We start from the raw sequence: 18,354 nt of genomic DNA, 5'->3' as shown, positions 1-18,354 counted from the left end.
CCGATGAGTCCCACGCGAGTCCACCGGAGGAGCGACGGCGCCCCCCCGCGGGCAGCAGCGGGACGCGCACGCGGCGGAGACGTTACGCCTCGATGTGTCACAGGGAGTCGGGGCGAGTCTTGACTGCAGACATCGTCGAGCAGCGACCAGGATGCGCATCAATATGAACGGTATGACATGTTGTATGTGACGCGTGGTTGTTTAGAGGTTGTATAGACGCTGCGATAAAGAGGGAACGTCAGCGGAGCGGAATAATGTTCACAGACCAAGGCGAGCGCGCCTGCGTCCATCTAACTGTTTCCATCCCTGTTCATGGCATATTGTTTATTGTGCTGCGGGATCTGCAGCTCCATGCGGCGGCCTCACCGAACGAGCATCAGCAGATATCATGACGCAATAGCTGTTATTGTCCTGGTGTCAGAGGGTCATTTTGCATCCACGTTAGAAATGTATTATTGGCCAAAGCTGCCATAAATAGATTCGCACTCGGACAGAATCTCCACTGCACAAACGGGCTCCTGAGATGTCCGGATGACGCCCTGTTTCACGTGTAGTGTTGATGTAGGATTATGGCGAATAATGTCACACATACATAATGTCACATGTATATATATATATATATGTGTGTGTGTGTGTGTGTGTGTGTGTGTGTTAGTTTTATTGGACATACACGTTTCATCTTAAACCGGATGTGTTGCTCATGAAGCAGCATCGCGCTATTAGAGGCCTCCCAGCTGTTCCCAGAGCGGAAAGGATTATATTTGATCTGTTAGCTCATTGTTTCAACCTTTTCATAACAGAGAGGGAACTAAATGGAGATTTGGGATCACCTCTTATAGCTTTCTCTTCTCCTGTCTATCTCTTACCTCTGTGTGAGCTGTGTGTGTGTGTGTGTGTGTGTGTGTGTGTGTGTGTGTGTGTGTGTGTGTGTGTGTGTGAGCTGTTTTTCTGTGTGTTTCTCCTGATACCTTGAGTAAAGACCCATCTACTGTACAACCATGCGCATGGGATCCTATACAGCATCATCCTGCAATTCATTCACCATTCATCATCATCACCATCAGAGGTTTCTCAGCATGCTGTTGTCTTGGTAACAACAGTGATGTTTCCTCCTCGCGCTTTCGTTCGCATGTTTCACCGCGTGGATACATTCTTTCCTTTGGGAGTAAACACGTTTGCGTATTCCGCACCACGAATCCAAGCAATTCATATATGTGTGGACGTAGTTGGTTGTCTGCATGGTTACTACATCAAGGAGACAATTGTAGATCAGAGGCAGGTCAGCCGAGCTCTGGACCGGAACTGGATCAATAGAGTGAAACTGAGAGGGGAGCCATGGCACAGGAGAGGGAGACGGCTGGAGAACAAAAAGACAGAAAAACGGGGGCGATGATGACGGAGCAGATGAAGGGGCACATTCGGGAGAGATGTAAAGGGGCGAGGGGGGGGGTGAGTTAGGGACGTCTGAGAGAGGAGCACTGCAGTGTAGCCGGTGCTGACAGCATCTGCCGGGCGCCAGCTGTGTGCCGCCAGCCTCACTAACTGGGTCAGTTTTGTCTCTGTCTTCTCTACTTTTACTACATAACTCGCATCTTTTCTGCGTGTATTTCATCTCTTCTTCTTCTTTCATTGAAGCTGGAAAACTAGAGTAGTCAAACTGTTTTGCCTATTTGTGGTCAAAGGTCACCCACAGAGCAGCAGCTGTGGAACTGGTCAGTGTGGCTGCCTGACGCCCTCATCCAGAAATCTACATCAGCGAACCAGAATCTGTCAACAAGAGCGGAATCCTCTGCACACCGTCCCCATTAATCATTTTAGTCTTTTTCTCAAGCAAGAACACACTCTGTGGTTCCAGTTTTCCATGCATGAAGATGGGCTGTTCTTTACTGCATTAGATCTTAATCATTGGAACATCCTCAACTTTGGAAATGTTTCTCAAATAAAATAGGCTGCAATGAAATTTGGATTTTTGCAAGGCATGTGATGACGCAGCGGACAGATGTGATAGCAGTGGTGATCTGAGGCTCCGTGTGGCTTTCCATTAGATCCACCGTGGGTTTCCTAGAGAGCTTAAGGCGCCCCCGGCTGATCGCAGCATTTCAAAAGGCAGCTCCCATTGACAATGAGGCCCACACAGCGTAATGAGGCAGAGCGTCAGCGCCGTAATTGTGATCTGTTATGGTCTCCCACGGAGGCGCCGAAACAGAGACGGAACTGGCAGACGGCCTCGCGCTCATACCGTAGATATTAGTGTGTCTCTGTGTGTGCGTGTGTGTGACTACGCAGATGACTTTGAGTTCGCCTGCGCGCGGCATGTGACGTTAAAACCCATCCACGACGTTTAAAAATAGTCCTCGCACGTGAACGCCCAGTGGTGCACACGCATTTTTTCCCCTTTTGTCGGTGCAATGACGAATGAACCGAGAGAAACGCACAAGCTAGACGGACACTGCACCAGATATATGCTCCCAATCCACCAGGAATAGGTCTGTTACAGCGCAGAGGAGAAGAAATGTATGCCGCTTGATTACTCCGAGCAAAGTGTGTATTTGTGTGGCACACAGACAAAAGCACCGAGGGAGGAAATATCAACTGAGAACCGAAAACTGTTCAATTAGAGGAACTTTTCAGCTCAAGTTAGTCACCATAAAACCTGCTGCATCGTTCTGCAACCTTTCACCTTTTCTTCACACGCCAATGTTCCCCCACTTCCGTGTGCGTGTTACCCCTCCTCTGATTAGTTGAGGAAGGTAAGATCCATATGCCCTCACTGCACGGTGTGTGTTCACAGTGTATCACACTTGGCACGGTCTCCGTCTCCTCTTCTCCCGCTGTTGCGCATAAATTTGGCAAGAGCCGTGTTGATCGGGCAACGACACGAGCAGATCGTTACGCCGCGGCTTGGCAGAGGCGTCAAAATGAGCATCGGACTTCAAAGTGTCACCATGAGATAAAAAATCGTTTACTGGATGTGGTGAATAATTATTGTTACGTAAGGCTCAAGCCTGTGTGGGTAAAGTGAGGTGTTTTTACCTGGAAAGGCTGTGACCGTAGCTCTGTTTACACAATAAATAGATAGATATGGAGGGATTTTAAGCATTCTGTTTATGTAACATTCACTCCCTGTTTCAGTTTGGTATTTACATTCATGGTGGGTGATTTCAGTGACCCGCTGTGTGATCAGCAGTCCCTAACAGAATATTATGGGTCATTTATGTGACATTTTCAAGTTTTGTAGATTACTTGGATAATGAAGAACGTCAGAGATAATTGCTTCTCCTCCGGATGAATCCTCTAGATTTGAATGACTTCCTGTTATTTTTCACAGAAGAAAACAACATATACATTATGTGTCAATCTCTTGGACACAAACTAAAAATCATCAGAGATGAACAGAGACTATAAGTTAAGACTGTAAACCATCGTTTAAAAATGCAATTTAAGGCGCTTTGGATAAAAGCGTCAGCTGAATGACATGTATATTTATATTTATGTGTCTTTTACTGTTTTACTGTGTTTTCCTTTTTAATTAGACAGTCAGAAAGGTGAAAAAGACACCAGCACGAATAGCAACAGAAGAAAGAAGGTGAAGATTCAGTGTGCTGACACACTCAATCCCTATAGCTGTGTGAAAAGTCACACTTTGCCCCCACTGGGCTGCTCGTATTAACGCAACGCAGAAGTAATCTCTTCTACCCTCAATCAGAACGGAGCATCGTGCCAACACATCCAACTTCGTTGTTCGTCGTAGTTATTCTTGGCTTCAACCTTCTGCAATGGAGACTGTGTTGTGACGTTATGTGTACCTTCTTTAGTAATTGCAGCTTTTATAATTCTGTTTTATTCTCGATGAGAGGGGGACATCAGTATGAAATAGTTGCAGCTGCCCGGTCCGTCTGTGGGGCAGCAGATGATCCCTCTGTGGTTTTCTTCTTACAGATCTATCGTTGACAAACGTGTGAGCGCTCCGATCGACCCACGAGGCAAACCAAGCCACATCTCAAAGAAGTGACGCGACGGACAGAGCTTTGCTTTGGACGGCGTTCCAGGCTTTTCTCCTCAAATCCGTCCTCGCCGCCGCCGCCAACCCAACATGTCCGGCAAGGAGCGCAGCCCTCGCCATCGGCCGTGGTCGGTCTACCGGGCCAACACGTTTGATCTCTCGGCCGAAATGATGGGGCTGGCTCTCTCGGGTAACTGAGTAACTGCTGCCATGGTAACCTGTTTACCTCATTGGCCATGAAAGGACCGGGATCTGTAAAGAGCGCTGCCTCCTCTTTTCATTCTATCCAACAGGCAACAGTCAGGATCCGGACGAGCCTGTGCTGGAGTTCAGTGTGGGTAAGTTCAAGGAGATGAGTACGAGGTAACACGCGCAAACACTGGTCCGTTGAATGACAATAAAGAAATAATACTTAAACCTTTGTTAACTGGCGGAGAAATTAATATCTAAAGCTAAAGGAACCAAATTTGAAGTATTTGGCGGACACCTAAACAGAGAGCAAATATTTGATTTACATTCAACTCTATACTCAACTCCAAATAAAGATCATGTTGTTCCATGTTTTTTGCTCTCACCAAATTAGTTTGAATTGGTAATACATCATGTTTACAGTTGCCCATAATCAGGCAAAAACATGATGTTACGCTGCTTTGGATGATCTTAACACATGATCCTTTATTGGCCGAAGTGACAACATCCTTTGTGCGCAAAGATGTATTTATTTCATCCATCGTTGAACCTAAAAGCACTACTGTAAACAGCGACTCACAATCAATCATAGCATCACGCTCCTCACACAACTAAGTGACCACCCCACCATTAAATCCCACCGCCTGTAATCTCTTCCCGTGTCTCCGCGTGGCTGCAGCCTGCAGCGAGCTGGTCACGCCCTCTCTGGACCGCAAGCCAACCAGCTTCGTGGCCGTCAGCTGCACCACTCCGCCGCAGGCCTTCTGGACCAAGCACGCGCAGACCGAAATCATAGAGGTACACTGCCGTTTGCTTCCCCCGTGCTTCCTAGCTGCTGCTGGAGACCTCAAAACCAAATTGTCTCCCTCCCTCCCTCCTTCTCTCTGTCTTCAGGGCACCAGTAACCCCATCTTTCTGAGCAGCGTGGCCTTCTTTCAGGACTCTCTGATCACTCAGCAGACTCAGGTCAAGCTTTCTGTCTACGATGTGAAGGACCGCACGCAGGGCACGGTAAGCGCGTCCCCCTTGACTCCTGTTAGGATGGCAATACAATTCTAACAAATGTTAAATAGCTCAAGCTTATGCTAATGGAAATCCTATGAATCCTTTGCCTGTGTGTGTGTGTGTGTGTGTGTGTGTGTGTGTGTGTGTGTGTGTGTGTGTGTGTTGGGGGGGGGGGACAGATGTACATGCTCGGTTCAGCCATGTTTTCTGTGAAAGAGCTACTGCAGGACCAGCACCACAGACTGCACCTGACTCTCAGGTAAGAGGCTGGCACCACACACGCAGAACAGAAGAGATGCTACTCGGCTTCGGGGAAGTTTCATTTGGGTCAACGTCGCTGTGGGTCAGGTCGGCGGAGAGCAACCGCGTGGGGAACATCACCGTCATCGCCTGGCAGATAGAGGAGAAGCGAGAGCAGAGAGCTCCTGTTGCAAGATTACAGAGAGGAGACACGGTCAATGGAAGGGTGAGTGGAAGAACTGGGAACCACAATCAAAATGCCAAATATTCCCTTGTTCCATTGAGTAGTCTGCTGTTTGTTCTTAACATGCTGACCCAGAAAATGAATTTATCCTCTCTGTAATCTGCCCGTCTCAGTACCACCCTCAACCTCTTTCTAGTTGAATCACAGGTTGATAACAGGTCACAAAATGATGAAAGAACGACAAACAAAGGTTTTCTTCAGGCAAATATTGCAGTTGGTTTTTTTTATGTGTGTCAGATGGTTCTCCCTGTTGACGAAAGCCTGACTGAATCCATGGGCATCAAATCCAAGTCTTTGTCCCTGTGTAGAGACCCGTTGCTGAAGGCTGGTGAGTGTGCGTCTATTTGAACTGTAGACGTCCTGTGACCGTCTGCTGCCGCGCGGTGGTGACACGCGGCTCCCCTGGTTTTATTTCGGTCCGCTTCAGTGTTCGGGGGCGTCATGTCTCGAATGTACCGGCTCCCCACCACCGACGGCAACCACCTTCGCATCCTGGAGCAGATGGCGGAGAGCGTGCTCTCCCTGCATGTTCCTCGCCAGTTTGTCAAGCTGCTGCTGGAGGAAGACGCCGTCAGGTAAACTATCCGCTGTATTATCCATCAGAGGCGTTAACGTCTTTGCAGAGGAGCAGCAGGTTGTTGCAGCGCAGTGACCCTTCAATGCAAAGCAATGTCCATTTTCATGTATCATGCATATCACTTTCTAGTTTCCCATTAATTGTCTTGTAAAAATAAACACACAGTTGTGGCGTATGTCGTTCGAAAAGAGAAACAGTCTATTCAAATTCACACGAGAACATTACGCTGTCATTCTCACCAGTGGTTTATTGTTATGTGGGTGATTTGAGAAGTTGATCCTGCTGAACGAGCCTTAACTGAACAAGCAGTACTAACATCAAACAGCCGTGACATCGTCAGCGCTGGGTGTCCCGTAAAGGCGTGTGTGTGTGTGTGTGTGTGTGTGTGTGTGTGTGTGTGTGTGTGTGTGTGTGTGTGTGTGTGTGTGTGTGTGTGTGTGTGTGGTGCAGGGTGTGTGAGCTAGAGGAACTAGGAGAGCTGTCCCCATGTTGGGAGAACCTCAGGAGGCAGATCATCACTCAGTATCAGACCATCATCCTCACCTACCAGGAGACCATAAGTGACCTGCACGAATACAAAGGTCAGCAAGTGCTACCCATAGACATACATTCATAACAGAGAGTTGTGCGCCTTTTCTCAGCACCTCAGGAACACCAGCGCGTTATTGAGCTTACGTTCTGATTTTACGTTGCCTTTTGTAAAGAAAATGATTGTTAGTTTCAGGTGCTTATACACTCATTGCAGGGCATTATATTACATTTGTGCCGCAATCTTTTATACACTGAAGCTTTAAGTGTCATCATATACAGTTTAGAATCCAGTGTTTTGAAGTTTGAACTTTTTTTTTTTTACAGACGCAATCATTTTACAAAAGGGCAAAACTAAATTTTTGTTCCCCTTCTATTACAAATATGTGAAAGTTACATAGTTGTATTTCCATGTTAAATATACCATTGACGTATCTAGAGCTTGTTACTGTATTTATACATACAAAGTTAATATTTTCTTTTTGCTTTCTGCTCCCTCTCAGGTCCTTCTTTTAAGTCCAGTACCTTGAAAGCTGAGAGGAAGTTGGAGTTTATTCCCACTAATCTGCACATCCAGAGGATACGAGTGCAGGGAGAGTCTGGCTACGGTACACACTGCAAACATACGGGGCCCCCAGGTTTTTATGACATTATTTGTCCAGTATCTTACTGCATCTTCTTCATCGTGTCCTCTGATCAGACCGGACGTACGATGTTGTGACTATTGGTGCACCTGCAGCGCATCATCAAGGCTTTAAAGGCTGCGGCCTCCGGAAACTGCTGCATCGGCTCGAAGAAGCCCGGAAACGGTGAGTGGAGCAAAAGAACGAAAACACAGAAGCTTGAAGAGTGGCGTTTGATTCGATGAGTCGTTAATTCAACTTCCTTTGTCATTTGTTTTGCCTCAATCAGCAAACACGAGGAGGAAAGGTGAGGTTACAAGTAGTGCACTGCAACATTCTCGTGTGTGTTTCTTTTGTTGTTGCCGTGTTTCAGTATTCATCTCCTTTGTCTGTCTTTGTCTTTCACACCTTCGCTTTATCGCACACCCGAAGCTCTGCTGCTGCCGGCTCTAAAGGAACGGCATACCAGCCTCAGGATGTGGTGAAAGCGAAAGAGATCATTGGTCAAATAAACACTCTGAAGACACAAGTGTGTTACTACGCCGAACGTCTGTCGCGAGCCGCCAAGGTGCGCTCAGCCAACGCTCTGGAGAGAACGCTGGCCATCCTGTCGGAGAAGGTACGGCGCTCTGAGCACAACTGCATCCCGTTAACCGAGAGTGTCGATTATTTTCTCTTTGCTGTTACTTTTTCATCTCCCTATGCTTCTGCCTTCTTGCCCTGACCCCTGACCTCCTGACCTCTCCTCTCCTCCCGCAGACCCGTCAGTTGGTGAACGTGTGTGACTCCAAGCTGCTCTCCTCGGCCATCCTCGCGCTGGCGTCCGCCCGCCCGGAGGCCACTCTGCAAGGCACCCCGTCCCCCTCCTCCTCCTCCCTTTCACCCTCCTCTTGCTCCCCGTCTCGCTCCCCCTCCCGCCAGCCGACCTCCCCCTCCCGCAACCCCGTCTCCCCGTCTCGCGGCTCCACCTCGCCGTTTCGCCACGCGGCTCCTCCGGAAGGCAGCGAAGGGAGTAAAAACAAGCGCTTCTCCTTGCAGGCGGATTTACATGAGGATGACTGGGTGAGAGAAAATCCATCTACCTCTTTGATGTGTTCATTTTTTATTTTCTATGTTCATTCGTAATGTGTTTGTCTGCAGGACAAAGTTTGGCTAAACGTGAACAAGAGCCTGGAGTGTGTGATCCAGAGGGTGGACAGTCTGCTGCAGCGAGACAAGCTGCAGAGCGACAGCAGCTCGGAGGATGTCTTCCTGCTCGCCAGCGAGGAAACGGGTAACACCAAGAAAGGTACCCAGACACACTCTGCTGTAGGTATCCATAGTAACCAGGAACACCCGTCATCCTCACCACCGTCACGCCCTCACCAGACTCGTACGCTCCTTTCACGTCTCCAGGTTCCTCCTCTCAGTCACGCTAACTTCCTGTCGCTGGATGTTTAAAATCTGAAGCTTAATGTTGCAAAGAAAAGCAATTGGGTCCTTTTTTCAACAAACTTTCTCTCATTTGTAGATATCGCTCCAGAGGTGGTGGAAAAAAAGTCTCCAGGTGAGAGCAATATTTCCTCTACAATTGATATGATGACATATGATGTGAAGTATTCCTGCCATTTGAAATAAGGCTTCATGGTATATTTCTAAAAAATCAGAAAGATCTTGCTTAATCATTAACTTATCGAATGAGAAATAACAGTAAATGAGACTTTTGAGTCGGCCCCTCCCTGTGTGTAGTGATGTGCGGCGTGTCTGCAGGCGAGTGGAGCGACGCCCTGTACCCTCTCCTCACCACGCTGACGGACTGTGCCTCTCTGATGAGCGACAAGGCCAAGAAGGCCATGGTGTTTGTGCTGATGCAGGACAGCGCCCCCACCATCGCCACCAGCCTCCCGCTGCAGTACCGCCGCGACGTTGTCTTCTGTCAGACGGTCCGTCAGGTTGCGTCTTCACAGCCCTTCTGTCTTCTTCATACCTGCATATTGATCTCGGGTTACGCTTCTCGCAGCTGACGGCGCTGATCTGCGGCTTCGTCATCAAGCTGAGGAACTCGCTCTGTGACTCGGGCTTCCTCAGGCAGCTCCACACCATCGGCCTGCTGGTGCAGTACGAGGGCCTGCTCAGCACTTACGGTAACCTGGACCGGAGCAAACGTGTCATCGCCACATTTCAGTTTGTGGTATCATAACATACGTGACCAAATGATCACACCCCGGGCGGAGGTGATGATGTCAGTGTCCATTCTTTGTGTCTTGAAGGCGAGGAGCTGGCCATGTTGGAGGATATGAGCGTCGGAGTGATGGACCTGAGAAACGTCACATTCAAAGTCACCCAGGCCGCTTCGGGCTTCGCTCCGGACATGCTGCCGGTGATCACGGGAAACCGCAACGGCTTCAACGTCAGGGTTCCCATGTCCGGGCCGATGTTCGACACGCTGCCGCGAGACATCCAGAACGGGATGCTGCTGCGCGTGCAGCCCGTCCTCTTCAACGTGGGGATCAACGAGCAGCAGACGCTGGCTGAGAAGTGAGAAACGATACAGTATCAACACCACAGATTCATGACCTGGAGTTTTATCATAGTCAAACGGGGATTTTTCTCCTCCTTATTCACCCGGAGCTTCCTAACGTAATTTGTCATGGAGAACATCAACAACAAGTACAAAAAATGGTTTGAATGGATGAAGTGATTAAGGCTCCTGGTTTAAAGATAATGGAACTGGGTTGAGAATGTGACGTTTAAAAACATCAGTAGCCTGAATAACACATTGAACCTGCAGAAGGTTTGGAGTAGAAAGATGGAATATTTAGACATTACTTCTTAGGGAAAGACGAGTGTGTTCGTCATTAAAGATCTCAACTCTAATATCCAAAATGTGTGTCCAGGTTTGGAGACACGTCACTACAAGACGTGATCAACAAGGAGAACGTGACTCGCCTCAGCTTGTACTACGACCAATTTAAAGAGGTCCTGTCAGAGGACTGTGAGTTTACACACACACTCAAAACACTTCTCTTTATCTTCTTTTTCATATTCAACTCCCGTCATAACCTCTTTGTTCTCTCCTCAGGTCTGCCCCGCTCTCGCAGTACCACCAATCTGCCCGAGCTGCTCAAACAACTCAGCCAGAACGTGAACGCCAAGAAAAGCAAGAACGTGGAGATTTTGTGGCAAGCAGCCGAGGTAGACTTCCCCCTCACGTCTCCTCGGTGCTCATTTAAGAGCTGCGTCTTCATCTGATCTCTTTGTCCCGACCCTAAAGGTGTGCCGCCGCCTGAACGGGGTGCGTTTCACCAGCTGTAAAAGCGCCAAGGACCGCACAGCCATGTCTGTGACGCTGGAGCAGTGTCAGATCCTGCAGCAGGAGCACGCCCTCGCCCCGCAGGTCTTCTACCAGGCCCTGGACTGCATGCGCAGGTCAGCCGATGACGTTGAAAGTCACACAAAAGTGCAGGTAAAATAACGAGAGGTGTAAATAATGCATAGGTTCTGTTTCTCCGCAGTGAGGGCTGTAGGAGAGAGAACACCATGAAGAACGTGGGCTGTCGTAAATACGCCTTCAACTCCCTGCAGCTCAAAGCCTTCCCCAAACAGTATCGCCCTCCAGAGGGCACCTACGGGAAGGTTGAGACCTAAGAGGACTCTTCTCACTGGTTGGGGAAAAAAAAAGAAAAAAGACTGAGGAGGATAACGATGAGAGCAACCACGCAAACCCAAATACCGAACACCAACCGGAGCAGCAGCCCCTCGTTTTGTGATTAGTCACCGTTAAGATGATAAATGTCCACGTTCCAGTGCTACTGTAGATTGATTGATAGTGGTCTCCCCTCTCCTCCAGTAGTGATCACACACACACCTCTCACAGCCGTTGCATCGTAGCAGTGTGCAGAGCACTGTGTTGGCTGCTGCACCGGTCGTAGCATCAGGAAGCATTTATTTTATGGTCCTCACTGCTGTTATTTGGTCCGTTCATCAGTAATTCAGAGGATGAGGCTGTCGATATTCTGCATTTTTCCAATGAATTGATCCAGCTGGCGGCTGACACAGCTTGTTTCCTGATTGCCCAGAAGCTGATTCCTGCTGTAACATTTGATTTAACGAGAGAGTAAACTACATCTGTTTCTGTTTTCTTTGTGTTTAGGAGGTATAAATGGGCCACATTCAGGGTAAGAAAGTAGTGGAGCTGTTTTTAGAAACACAAAAAGAAAAGTGGTATTATTCTTTATTTATCTCAATAAATCCCATTGTTGGTTTTTCCCATTGACCAAAACCAACAATGGGATTTATTGAGATAAATAAAGAATAATACCACTTTTCTTCTTTAAAGGTACAAGTAAATTGAGATTGTGTGAATTGAAAAGTTGAGAGCCCATGACAAGACAAGAGGTGACAAATTTAGGAAAATCTAAATTTAGCGAGTGATTGTCTAGTTATTGCAAATGTCTTGAGATTGTGTTTGTAAGGAAAATGCCACTTGAAGCTACATGAGAAGATGCCTGGCGGGGCTTTGATTAGACCTTTAGGTTTCTTAAAACCGATGTCTTTGCCTGTTAACAAATTACGAAAGTACTTATTTACGTTGCACTGTGTCTCCTTCTTGTCTTTCTTCTTCAATCACACTATTATCCAACTCTATCACTCTCTAGAAAGACACAGCTCTTCTTCAGAAAATACACATGTCACACCACTTCCTGGCATTTGTATCACAATGATGTGACTTCTGAGGTTCTTCTGCCGCTTCGCCGGCAGCGTCAATGGGAACTTGTTCACAAATTGTCGGCATCAAATGTGGTGCATCACATTACTCTACGAACATTTCTAGACATTTAAGCCGTATTAAGGTTAAATGCAGCACTAGCAGTTGGTTTTCCCTTCAAACTTTAAGCCTCTTTTAACTATTTATTACAGTGTGTGTTCTCAATTTTGCAGCACTCAGTTGAATTATGCAGAATTTGTATGTCTTTATGACATTGGATGAAAACTTAGAGTAATAATTTTACCTGCATGAAGAAAAAACTATTCTACTATTTTATTTTATTTCATTGCGATTGTAGACTGTTTATTACCAATGAATTACTCATGAATACTTGAAAGATGCGTTTTTCTCCCACCACCAGTTTAACACTTGATGTACTTAATTGTATAAAACATATAAGAACAGTGGATTTTATTTTCTTACAGTTATTCATGTCCGGCTGTTGTTGCCAAATGCTATTTGAGTTTTCTCCGTTGTTATTGAGGCAGAAGGAACCTTGATTTGATCGGTTGTACATGCACACGGGTCGGACCTGCGAGTTTTTGGAGAGGCCTGCACCCCCACAGAGGTATAAAGTGAATACTGAATAAAGGCTTGTCCATGCCATGTGCCTGTGTCTGTGAAGTAACTTCCAACAGTATGATTAGTGAATTAAGCAGAAAATAATTTATCTTCTAAAATGGCAAAGTAAAAAAAAAACTCTTCATAAAGTACCTCCACGGAGACTTAAAATAAATGACATTAGCATCACTATTTCTTGAAATGGGCTCCTCATCAAGGCCTAATTTACCAGACAAGCAAGGTTCAATCGCTGCGCGATCACAGTGGCTCAATGCATAGTAACAAATATTAGAATGCACAATACCGGGACACCGAAACAGAAGCACATTAATGCAAATTATCCTTTATCGATTGAATTATTTACAACTGAACGATGGTATTATAAACAATATAAGCCTATGGTCGTACGGTATCGCCCCCCCAGAGGAGACGAACGGGGAAGTTGAGGCCTACGCGGACTCTTTGGAGGACAACGATGTCGCACCACAACGAATCAAGATTTCCCTTTCACAAAGCTCCCGGAAGTGATGTCATCGACATAGATCGCATCGTTTAAAGACAATCCCTTCACCGTTTAAACACTGACCGAAGGTCAAAATAGAAATCTATACACTCACCCACGCATGCGCGCGTCGACCCACGTCATCACAGTTCACGGCCAATTACGAAACATTGAAGGGGTTTCAGCGCACACGTGTTTGTAGTTTTGTGTTTGTATGCGAGTTTCCACCATTACCCCAACAAGTGAGCGAGTGCTTCCCTCCCCCGGGCGGAGTGAGACCTCCCTGTTCCTCTCGGGTTCGTCCGCGCGGCCTCGGTCACACTCCCATGTTCACAGCAGCTCTGCGTGGAGGTGAGACGAGGCTCCACCGTTACACGGACACCTGGAAGCTGGAGCCGTGCATGAGGCAGTCGACACGGGCACCGAACTTGCGACGCATCCGTGCTTCAGCTGTCGCGTTGGCTCGATTAACAGATTAATGAAAGAGCCGAAGACGTTCGCGTGCTCATGAGCGATGGAATTACAGAAATTAAACTGTATTTAAACTATATTCACGTCATGAGAGCTGTGCGAAAGTACTTAGGCTAATACTGATATTGATAAAGTAAAGGCACTTTAACTATCACTGTAATCTATTGATTTATATGTCATTTTAATTGGTTTTGCATGTGCTACTCGCAACAAGTTGGTGTGTTTATTGTACACCTGTTGAAAGACAATGATTAACAGAGTTATTGGGCGTTTTTTCCTCCCTGTTGCATAACATCCAGTCCACTCACTTCGTGATTTGCTCCTTGCTGCTCAAAGGTTTGTTTGCTGCTGACCGTTGTTGGTTCCCTTCAAGGAGATCAAGATTCTTCCAACAACAGAGTTCATTTCTTCCCCACTCAGCTACAAGTAGGTGTGAGTCAAACGACAGGTCGCCCCACATCTCTCTGCACCAGTGGTTTGTGGCAGATGGTGTGCGTGCTGGAGGAGTAAAACCAAAGCGTATCAGGGTAGCAGTGTTTTCTGACTAGTGCCCTTTGCTCGTCAGGGTCCATGATGAGCAGGAAGCTGCTGGTGGACGTGGACTGCGGGGTGGACGATGCTCAGGCCATCATGTTGGCGCTGGCCGCCCCCAACGTGGAGCTCCTGGGCGTCACCTGTGTGCACGGGAACACCTCGTTGGAGAATGTGTGTAAGAACACGCTGCGAGTTCTGCAGGCCTGCAGCAGACTGGAGGTGCGTGCAGCGGGTGCTTTTGGCGCAGTGTAGATGTTTCATGATCCTGGCACGATTTACTTGTGATTAATGTCCTTTCTTGTTGACCATCTTCAGTGTTTTTGGACAAGAGTGTGGGAGGAAGTAGCTGGCGTCACAAGGGCTGTTTATGCAACTGCCCGACAATGTGTGGTTGATTTACAACTTCGGGGCAGGGACCCGGGCCAAAGTACACAAAGCTCCATAAGCTCAACGTCATTGGCACTGCTTCTGACTTAGTTTAACACATAAAGTGCTTTGTTTTTCACTCAATGGAAAACCTGATTAGATTTGAAATTAATCGATAAGACGGTCATCAATCTCATCCCAGTGCCTAAAAAGATACTTTTTTTTCAACTTCTGTATCTATTTAGGGTATTGCATATTTCAAAAAAGAACTTTACAAGTATCATATGGTCCAGATCTGTTGATCAACTAGTGTATTTGTTTTTACTGTATTTAAAGGAAAAAACTGGATATAAGCCTACTACATATTTGCAAGGAAACGGTGCAGACTTATTTTAACTGATAGTTTTAATTTAAATGTTCAGTTGAATTAGATTAGTATCTCTTTAAAATGTAGGAAATAAATATGTATATATTTCTAATTGAGTAATAAATTAACTATACAATTATAAAATAATTATTGCATAAATATATTCAGTGTTTTACACATTTTCTGAAATTTAAATGAATCAACAGTAAAGAGATAATTTCACTCAAAATATGTTTTTGACTCATTTTGTCACAGGAAAGTAACATCATTTAACAATGTTGTAAACCAAACCTTCTCTAAAATTACTCCAGCCGAATAGCTGAGAAAAGTGAACTACACTAGTACAAATGTTGCGCTGACGGTTAAAAGGTGTCCATGTGTCGTATTATATATATCTCATGTGTGTAGCGATAACAGCAGTACAAATGTAGATGCTCTTCTTTTTTCAGATTCCAGTGTTTAAAGGTTCGGCCAAGCCGATCCTTGGGGAATGCATTGATGCGGGAGACTTCCACGGGAAGGACGGGCTGGGAGACGCTCCTGACCCCAACGCCCCCGGTCTGGACCTGCTTCAGAAGGAGGGCGCCGTGTCGGCCATAATCAGGATTGTCAATGAGAACCCAGGAGAGGTGAGAGGGGTGTTTCACAGGGGGGAGGAGGAGGGGAGAGGGGGGATGGGGGGGTTGCCCCTCTCAGGTCTTTCAGCCCATGTTTATTCCCCAGGTGACTCTGGTTGCCACGGCACCGCTCACCAACCTGGCTCTGGCTGTGAAGATGGACCCGTCTCTACCGAACAAACTCCGAGGGCTCTACATCATGGGAGGAAACACTGAATGTCAGTGAAATCATGAACTTTAACCAAACGGTGGTGAAGGTGACCGAGTTTCAGACTACATAATGTACTTTGAGGAAAAGCCCCTCTGATTGTCACGGCTATGACTGCAAGTGGCCGTCATTTTCATTGATGTCTGGTATTATCCTAACAAAAGCACAAGACAAGTGATCGAGATAAGATTATTCAAAAGGAGAACCCCTGTCATCTGTAGCCCAACACTTGTGTCCACATCCTGTTACGGTTGAGTTCAGTGAGTGATCGGAGTCTTTCTGTGGTTCGCTCCTTCAGCTCGAGGAAACACTACAGTGTGTGGCGAGTTCAACTTCGCCGCCGATCCAGAAGCTGCGCACATTGTGCTGAACGACTACCAGTGTCCCACCTACTTGGCCTGCTGGGAGTTTACCTGCTACAGCAAGCTATCCTGGGCAAGGCTTTTTTACATTCTACTAACATAATAATTCACCTAATTACAGCACATCACCTTTTTTCAATTAGATAATGCATCAACGACCCTGCGCTGTGTTTACATTTTCACTGGGGTTGACAGGAGTTTTGCCACACCTGGTTGGCGCAGGACACAGACAAGGCTCGCTTCATGGCGCGGATCTTCCAGCACAGCATCAACGCGTCGCAAAGCGAGCGCCTCCAGAAGGAGTTGGTCGCCGGCACGGGTTTCATTTCCTGTGACTCGTACGCCATGGCTGCTGCCGTCGACGAGTCGTTCATCACAGAAAGCGACCATTATCCCGTCACCGTGGAGCTGACGGGCACGCACACCAGGGGCATGATGGTCGTCGACACCGTGGGCTTCCTGAAGAAGGCTCACAAGGCTCATATCATGAAGAAGGTGGATTTGGAGAAGTTTAAGCAGATGATGATGGCTGCTTTGAAATGACTGCTTTGAACGCGCTAATTTAGCAATAGTGAGCAGGGTTTCTGTGGTCTGTTGCAGGAATGACTAATCTCCAATTTCATGAAGAATGTAAGTGCCATAGTGTACCTTAAGTGTGGAATAGCTTTTTACACCAAAAATTGGGTTTGATAAAAGCCTCTCCTTGTAATAAACTTTCTTCACATTTTAATTATTTGATTACATTGAGTGTTTCATAGCAAACACGCAGAGAAAGCTGACCATGGGTTTTGCAGCAATACATGCTGCTGAGCTGGTCACCTTTGTATCTACAGTACATTGTTCATATGGTTGTCCTTTGATTCCCAATGTCTTGGAATATGTGCTGCAGAGGATGTCCTGAAGCTGCACTGACCCGTGCGCAGTGCTCATGGATGATTTATTAGAAGTATTAGCACTTGCTCATCAGACGGTTACTCAGTATCCTTTCCTTCCTCGGAATCTTGACCGCGTGTCCAGCTGTTGAAAGAACACAGATAGTTGGTTAGTGTGCAGCACAGCTAAAAAGTTATCTTTATGCAACAAATATTGTGTGAGTAAACATGTCAGGCTTTCATTTTCTATTTGGCTTTTGGGAAAACAGCTTAGACACAAAAGGAAAGAGGCAGGTCAAATATTCCTTTTACTCTTTCACCTTCTACCGGTTCCTTGTTGCACAAGGAGATTACGACTGACTTACCATTGACCTTTTGCACTCAAAGAAGGATGTTTGAAGGGCTTTGCAGTGGCCTTCCTTCAGACACTCACTGGGCATCTTCCCCTCCTGGCACATTAATCAAGAAACCGGTTACATGGGCAGCTCCCAAAAGCAGAATTCTCTCAAATATATTATGATATCTAAATCAATTGACTTCTGTTAGGGTTTAACACTGAACAACATGTTCACCTAAGGCTGTAATGTATCTGATGTTTCAGGTGGTGTGAGATACTGTGACAGCACCTTATCGGAAGTAACGTTAGTTGCACGGTGCTAGCGTGTTAGCTGGTTAGCAAGCCATCAAAGAACCACATATTCTGTGAGCAGTAATGTTGAGGTAAACAGCGTCTCACAAAAATTCGACGAACAGTTGCTGATATGTACTACTCTTTATTAAATGGTTAGCTTCTATATAATGTTGCGTTCCGCTGAACGTCAAACTGTTAGTGGTTAAGTGAGCTAATGTCAACGCTAGCTAGCAGCTAGCTGGTTATTAGACTGGTTGCTACTGTTCAATTTAGCGTTAGGTAGCTTCATGAGGAATTTAAGTTTCCAGGCGTTTGTAGTATGATCCAACAAAGAACCGTTTCATTGATGTAACGTGACTTATGTTACATATTCAGATGTTATGACCAGAGGACGTTTCTTTACCTTTACTACGCAGTCGTGCTCGAGGAGACACGCCCGGAAGTCCTCTCTGATCCCCGCGCACGCTCGGGTGTCCTCCTCTTTATCTTCGTAATATTTCGGCATTGTGCAGAATCTTTAACACCAATGTTAAGTTATTCAAAACTGCTCAGAAAGAATGTGCTAGTTAGCGGTGTCATCGACGTTATGAAAGCTGTCAGCCGCCATGTTTCTGAAACTGCATGATGGGAAAAGTATATCGGCGCAGTGCATGCTGGGTAGGTGTGTATTTTTTCCCACGGATTCCATCATCCAGTTGTGAAGAGTA

At 46.5% G+C, this 18,354-nt stretch overlaps 3 protein-coding genes across 9 annotated transcripts; 2 read left to right on the top strand and 1 right to left on the bottom strand.

The window, feature by feature from the left end:
- The first annotated feature begins 30 nt into the window (after positions 1-30).
- On the top strand, positions 31-12,762 carry inpp4aa (inositol polyphosphate-4-phosphatase type I Aa). Of its 2 annotated transcripts, none has more exons than XM_040201684.2 (24): positions 31-170; positions 3,940-4,193; positions 4,297-4,341; positions 4,872-4,990; positions 5,087-5,203; positions 5,377-5,456; positions 5,546-5,663; positions 5,919-6,009; positions 6,109-6,256; positions 6,709-6,839; positions 7,290-7,394; positions 7,487-7,595; positions 7,699-7,716; positions 7,842-8,028; positions 8,169-8,471; positions 8,550-8,697; positions 8,920-8,955; positions 9,159-9,331; positions 9,409-9,532; positions 9,659-9,926; positions 10,286-10,383; positions 10,471-10,583; positions 10,663-10,817; positions 10,904-12,762. In XM_040201684.2, the coding sequence occupies exons 2-24, from the start codon at positions 4,094-4,096 to the stop codon at positions 11,034-11,036; spliced, it is 2,919 nt and encodes a 972-aa protein (XP_040057618.2). In that variant the 5' UTR covers positions 31-170; positions 3,940-4,093; the 3' UTR covers positions 11,037-12,762. The 2 variants fall into 2 exon arrangements, with proteins under 2 accessions (XP_040057618.2, XP_040057617.2); XM_040201683.2 differs by having other exon boundaries at positions 9,138-9,331.
- A 637-nt stretch (positions 12,763-13,399) lies between these two features.
- Positions 13,400-16,874, top strand: LOC120833992 (inosine-uridine preferring nucleoside hydrolase). Of its 6 annotated transcripts, none has more exons than XM_040201690.2 (7): positions 13,400-13,570; positions 14,027-14,116; positions 14,256-14,443; positions 15,407-15,586; positions 15,681-15,792; positions 16,081-16,217; positions 16,340-16,874. In XM_040201690.2, exons 1-7 carry the CDS (start codon positions 13,546-13,548, stop codon positions 16,685-16,687), a joined length of 1,080 nt encoding a protein of 359 aa, XP_040057624.2. In that variant the 5' UTR covers positions 13,400-13,545; the 3' UTR covers positions 16,688-16,874. The 6 variants fall into 6 exon arrangements, with proteins under 6 accessions (XP_040057624.2, XP_077946347.1, XP_040057626.2 ...); XM_078090221.1 differs by having other exon boundaries at positions 13,425-13,570; positions 14,027-14,120; XM_040201692.2 differs by having other exon boundaries at positions 13,514-13,823.
- Positions 16,848-18,325, bottom strand: coa5 (cytochrome C oxidase assembly factor 5). Its single transcript, XM_040201697.2, has 3 exons — positions 18,051-18,325; positions 17,382-17,465; positions 16,848-17,161 (listed from the first exon to the last, which is right to left on the bottom strand). Exons 1-3 carry the CDS (start codon positions 18,150-18,152, stop codon positions 17,120-17,122), a joined length of 228 nt encoding a protein of 75 aa, XP_040057631.1. The 5' UTR covers positions 18,153-18,325; the 3' UTR covers positions 16,848-17,119.
- Positions 18,326-18,354: the final 29 nt, after the last annotated feature.

The sequence above is a fragment of the Gasterosteus aculeatus genome, chromosome 16, assembly GCF_964276395.1.
Source record: "Gasterosteus aculeatus chromosome 16, fGasAcu3.hap1.1, whole genome shotgun sequence".
Classification (NCBI taxonomy): Eukaryota; Metazoa; Chordata; class Actinopteri; order Perciformes; family Gasterosteidae; genus Gasterosteus; species Gasterosteus aculeatus.
Note: the sequence above shows the minus strand (reverse complement) of the source record. Positions and strands in the feature narration are given on the sequence as shown.